Source organism: Trematomus bernacchii, unplaced genomic scaffold, assembly GCF_902827165.1.
Source record: "Trematomus bernacchii unplaced genomic scaffold, fTreBer1.1, whole genome shotgun sequence".
Classification (NCBI taxonomy): Eukaryota; Metazoa; Chordata; class Actinopteri; order Perciformes; family Nototheniidae; genus Trematomus; species Trematomus bernacchii.
In genome coordinates, this window is record NW_022987720.1 from 26,111,431 (window position 1) to 26,117,897 (window position 6,467).

Genomic DNA, 6,467 nt, shown 5'->3' on the forward strand with positions numbered 1-6,467 from the left:
AACCACAGTCAAAGCATTCAATTGATGTTTTGATCTTTGACAGATTTGAAGATTTGTCGAGTTTACCCTTCATGTCGGCATGTCACCGAGTTTTAAACAACAGTGGCTAGCACTTCTGAGTATTAGCTTTTGACAAAAGATTACAATTGTTGTTGTCTGAGGCATGGCCTACTACCACACTGGTGAGCTTTAAGATTACTGTTTTGCACAATGTGTTCCCTTTAAACAGATAAAGGTACTGGTAGGTACATTGTGTTCCCACCGACAAAGCAAGGCTAGCAGTTTCCCTTTGTTTCCAGTCTTTATGCTAAGCTAGGCTATCATGTGACTGCCTGTCAAATGAATAGACATTATACTTATTTAATGAGTAGACATGAGAGCGGTGTCAGTCTTCTCAACCCAACATGAAGTACATTGAGAAAAGTGAGAAAAGTTTTAAATATAAGGTGAGATGTTCTTATTTAGCTATTTTTTAGAAAAACTACAATATTACACATACACACTGGATATAGTGGAATCTTGTCTTAAAGCAGCCCCCACATCACCATGTTGTGTGTTTAAAAAAAAAAAAAAAGACTTTTCCTGGTTTTTTTGTTTGATTGTTCTATGTATTTTGTTAATCTAGTTGTAAGTGACCAATACTTCCACTTAGTTTCCTGTACGTGCGTCATCGTACTGTATATTCTGAATCATCCAACTAACAAGAATTGGTGGATTTGGAAATTCCTAAGGTAATAGTTGAGCTCAGGAATTATGGTTTGGTCATGATACTTGTTCAAGATAACAAAGACCAGTGAGGCTGCCAGATCCAATAACTCTACAGCTGTTGCAGCTAATGGCCTTAATACTTCGTGAAGCTTCTTTTCTAATAGAACTTCCTCTAGTCACCCTTTCTCACTTTGTCCAAGGCCTTTTCGCAGAGACCTTTCTCTTCAGGTGTCGGTTTGCAATTGTTTTCTGTAGATGTGTGTGTGTGTGTGTGTTTGTCTTTATAGGACACAAAACTCCAACCCAGGATTCCTCAGAAAACAGGTGATAAGAACGCAATCACAGAACACCTCACTTCACGTTTCACTTCTCTAAATTGTTGGTTAAGTTCTACTAACTGAGAAGCTATGAATGGAACTGCCACGTATGATTCACTCGACACCTCACGCACACACATACACACACATAAATAGCACACGTTGTGCTTGAATAAAAAGACAAGATAATAAACAGTTATTACACATACCACTGTTTTTATTACTGACTCATGTTACTTTAATGTGAGTTTTTTCCACCTCTGCTCAGCCTCTTCCTCAAGCTGAGATAATGATATCCTCAAACTAGTCAGGTTTTACTTGAATCAAGCTGTGAGTGTTATCTTCATTATTACTCAGCATGATGTGGTTGTGTGCGTGGCAACATTATTTTAAACCCAAAGCCAATTGAAAAAATCCCCCCAAAGATCACAAAGCCATAAGATAAGGTTTGGTTTTAGCGTTGGAGTTCTTGTTACAAGGAAGAGGTTGGAGGTTTGTTGAAGTTATGATTCCATAACCTAAATTTAGAAATGACTAGTACACTACACTGTCTGAAAAAGATACACATGCTCTCAGAGATGTCATGAAACTGAAAATGTTAGAATAATGAATCTGCTTCCTAAAGATAATTTCAGTGCGAGCTAAAGCTAATCTCATTTAGCCTACTGCTAACAAACATTCTGTTATACAATGCTTTAAAAACAAGTCTTTTTTTTACAAATACAGTACTTCAGTGCTAATTTAACTAATTAACTGTTTTAAGTTACAATTTGTGAAATAAATGTCGCTTTCTTGCTAAATTAGACAAGATGTTTCAAATATAAGCTCAAGCTAGCAGCTGGTTAGCTTAGCTTTGAACAAAGACTGCACATTGAGGTAATGGCAACACTGCTCTGTCTGCAGCACATACTCCAAACAGCACCTCTAACATTCATAAAACAAAACATATCTCATTTTTTCAATCCGTCCAATATATATATAAAAAGTGTAAACTAGCAGAATCCAAGTGACTGCGCCCGGTCAAGAAATAACTAAAACCGATTTGTTTGGCCTTTACACCTTATTATTTTAAGGATTTAACAAGCTATAGTGGTTTAATTAATGATGTTTGAGGTGGTAGTGGTCGACAGATGTTGATACCTTTTGGAGATAGGCCTACTAGCTGCTTTTCCACTCCAGTCTTTATGCTAGGCTAAGCTAAGATAACTGGCTTCTCTACAAACATGATCCCATCTAACTCGCAGCAAGATACAGAGTAGTGTCATTTTTTCAGATAATACCTACATTTTTCTCCCTTAAGTGTCAGGAATTCCCACAAAGGGTTACACAACCATACAAAGAAAACACACTGAATGTTCAGCATCTCAGGGTACCATGAAGAAATGTACTTACATGTGCTGTTTGGTAATGTTATATTTCACAAGCAGGATAGGCCTATTCCTACATTCAACACAACACAATGTTAACTTGATTTATACAGCAGTTGAACTTTTCAACTTGTGGTTAGGACAGGAAAAGAAGTTTCATGAATTTCTGCTGCAATTCTACAACCGTGTTCATTAATGCAATGGCTCTATGTAAGAATGTGTAAAAGGTGTGTAAGGTTTCTTCTTAGTCACTGCCTTAATTGTTTTATACACACCCCTTTTAAGCATTGCCTAATCTCCAAAAACAAGTCTTCAGCAAATAATTCACCTGGGCTTTGTTCCAATGTGATCCATTGGGACATTTTGATATTTCAGGCAGTGTTTTGTAAATAATGGCAGTCCCTTTGTTAAAAATCTGTAATCTTTCAAATCTATTTTGCTTACTATACTTTCAAGTACAGGTTGTTTAGAGTCATTTGACATCTTGTAATAGTTTTCTTGTCAAGTTCTTCATCTTTCACCTGCTTTCTTGTAATACTTTGTTTCTGTGCTGCTTACTGCAGCTGTTTTAAATATGTTCTACATATTCAACTTTAGCCATATCTCTGAAATGAAACGCAAACTATTACTAAAACCCTGACCTTGATATAACATTTCTCTGTCAAACCACTAACCCCCAAAAATGTCCCACTTCCTCCTGAGGAAATTTCAATCTGAGCTTGGTCCACACACACACACACACACACACACACACACACACACACACACACACACACACACACACACACACACACACACACACACACACACACACACACACACACACACACACAATCACACTCTTCATTATGTGTCACCCCTGCCCCTGTTTCTGGTAAGTGTGTGTGTGTTTCTAAGCGTAACACTCCATTTACTACCAATGTAACCCAACCCACCTGTCACTTTACCCTACTCAGTTGACTCACTGTGGTGACGATACTGTACAGTACCACCCACGTCACACTTCCTGTCTGCCTGTCTATCCCATAGTCTGTAAAACACTGCAAACAAAGTGTGAGGGTGTGTGTGTCTCCGCCCCTTCTTACTCCTACCTCTCCTGCACATGACATGATTTGGGGGAAAGAAACATCACAATCAAAACTAAAACTCCAGCATGGTAAATTTAAATAAGTTTTATTCAAAATATAATAAAAACATTTAAAAAATGATCTGCCTGGCAGATACGTTTGAATAAGAGGTGATGTGCGTCTGCATACAGTACAACTTCACACCAGAACTCGTGACACCAATACCATCTGACATCCTCGATAATATTTCAGATATCAAATGGTATTCAAGCCCTAAGTGCTGGCAAACATTCATGTGTGATGTAAACATTCAACAACATTAGAGTATTAAAGTCTGCTACAGAAGTCAATTCTTCTTCCTGTGAATCTTTTAACCGTACCCTCCAAAAAGTATTTTGTGTTGATGCTCTCAATGTCCACCCACAATCCACTTTTAGATATTTTTGGGCGACTGGTTGCCACAAACAGGCGACAACAGACCCTATAGTTTGCAATAGAACATTCACATTTGACCCCACTTCTTCATTTATAGCTCTATTGTGTCTGTCTCTTAATGCCGCTTTTCCCAACTTGTTATGCTTCTTTGAGACCAGAATGCGATCTCTCCGTGTGCAATAAGAGTCTCTGGAGGTAATGTGTGTTGAAATGCCAAGCTCTGTCCTATTATAGACAGCCTTTACTTGACTGTGGTCATGATGTCTCTTGTGAACCATTTTGCAGTTTTTAAGCTCAGGTAATAGACATACTTTCATGTGTGACCATGACAACGCAGTCTTAACGTCCATCGCATTATGAGCAGTCTTTACCAAACACTCCTCCGGTTTACTGTTCATCAGTAAAAAGGTCCTTCTTGAAATGAATAATAATACTATCAAAACTTTGAGAGGCAATCTGGTCACAGTTTGTAAGGGAATTCCATGAGGAAGCCTTGGACAACATGTGTGAGTGGCAGCTCGGACACCTGGCCCACCCCACACAGCTCCATGATGCGCTTCCTGCACAGCTCCTGCAGCGTCGGCTTCCATTTCCTGTACGGGACGCTCAGGCTCTTCTTGGGGGAATTTATGTAATGCTCCAAGAGGGCGAAGAGCGACGGGAAGGAGCGCTCGTTGCCCGCCAGTGAGAACTTCCGATGCTTGTAGTCGATGCGCACGCTGACCGGCCCGCTGCTGCCGTGGTAGGACAGCGTGAAGAAGACGTCTTTCTGCCGGCTGTCACGGATGAGGAAGCTTCCCAGAGGAGCGTCCCTCAGCATGCGATGGGCGTCCTCCACTCCCAGAGGGCCCCAGTAGAAGGCGCTGTGTTCGAGCTTGGCTGCTGTGTCCGTAATGATCTTGCAGTCTTCCTTACAAGAGAATGTGGGGAAGTGTGTGCGGTACACCGAGGGGACCGACACCGACCTTGGGCTGGGATCGTCCCGACGCTGAAGTTCTGATTCTGTTCGCTGAGGGCTGAGAGAGAGCTCGTGCCTAGCCAGCGGTAATGACAGGGACGATGATGAAGAACAGGATGAGGTTGACGATGACGATGAGGATGAGCTAGACAACCTGGTCTTGTCAAGGCCTTCCACTGTGCTGTTGGCTACCATCCTACAGGGGAGAGTGGCCCCAGACCCTCTCCCATCTCTGAACACCACACTGACATCCTGAGAGAAGAGAAGAAAAGTTATTATTAAAAATCCATTTATTTCCCATTTAAGTCAGTAAGAAAGAGTTAGATCTTCATGACAAATATATAAAGACGATGGCAGTGAACAACATGAATATGTTAGGCAATGATAATGTAAGGCTCTGATGCTCTAAAAGGAGAAATATTTCTATATGTGGGGTGTGGTGTGTGTGAATGTCTCATTCAAGTTTCCATGGAGCTGTACTGTGTTTTGTATGAATGGAATATGTGGTTAGGTCATAATACAGTAAACTGATGTCAGCCGCACTCAGATTACTGTACACTGCCTGTATACACACATATACTACACAGACACAAAGACACACACACACATACACAGTTTGTGGGGTTTATAGCAGAAGCACATAAGCCTTACTGACTGAAATTCCAGGTTAAATGCAGGCTTGTTTTAGTCAATGACTAATTATTTATTTAACCTTTACATTTTTTAATTGAAAGTAGTTGTGTTTCTGGACATAAATGGTAACTTCACAAACATTTGTTTTAGATTCCAGGAAAAGGTAATGATTAACATTAGGTGTTTTTCCAAAACAAATAATGAACCATGGAGAAGGATAACATTTAAATGATACTCATATTTCCATACAGGGGGGGAAAATGATATTTCCCTTTGGAAGAGTTTATTTTTGTAATGTCTGCATTAGCTCACAACGTTTTACAGCTGCTGTTAACATCTGGATAGTGTGTTGCAAAATGAAAACTCCAGCATGTATTTTTGCCAAAAAAGTCAATGCAGTTAAAAAAGTGCAATCCCCTACTTTTCCACTGCACTCCGCCCAGGGAAAAAAGCAGCCATGAATGTTGAAAAGCACCATTTATATCATGCAGAAACCCCCAACAGTTAAATATATATTTTAAGTTTGAAAGACTTACCGTTTTGTGTTAACAACAGCAGCTGTTTAGTGATCGGTATGTGTGTGTCTGTAATCCCAAAGTGCAAAACACTGAGATGCAATCCGTTTATCTCCTGCAGTATCTCCTGCAGGTAATCCGTGGCGTAGCGTGGAGTTGAGCGTAAAACACAGTTTGACAGCTCTGACTTTATGGATCTGCTGTCTGTGATCTCCACTCGACAAACTACTCTCGTGTGTGTGCCGGTGATAAACAGTTCTTGATTTTATAAAGCCGTAGCTCCGCCTCTTATGTTTCCCTGAACAGCCACACAGAGGCAGGTCGTTTCCTTGAAACTGCCAGCCAACGAAAGTGAAACCCATGAAGTGTGAGCCGTGTGATGTTTAATTTCGTTTCAAGTCATTTATTATTAAGAGAATTTCGTGAAAACCGCAAAGCCACATGACATGACAGCTGGACGCTTACAG

At 40.3% G+C, this 6,467-nt stretch overlaps 1 protein-coding gene across 1 annotated transcript; it reads right to left on the bottom strand.

Moving 5' to 3' along the window:
- Nucleotides 1–4,089: 4,089 nt before the first annotated feature.
- On the bottom strand, nucleotides 4,090–6,258 carry socs1a (suppressor of cytokine signaling 1a). The gene is made up of 2 exons (XM_034144003.1): nucleotides 6,022–6,258; nucleotides 4,090–5,104 (listed from the first exon to the last, which is right to left on the bottom strand). The coding sequence occupies exon 2, from the start codon at nucleotides 5,045–5,047 to the stop codon at nucleotides 4,355–4,357; it is 693 nt and encodes a 230-aa protein (XP_033999894.1). The 5' UTR covers nucleotides 5,048–5,104; nucleotides 6,022–6,258; the 3' UTR covers nucleotides 4,090–4,354.
- Between the last annotated feature and the right edge of the window lie 209 nt (nucleotides 6,259–6,467).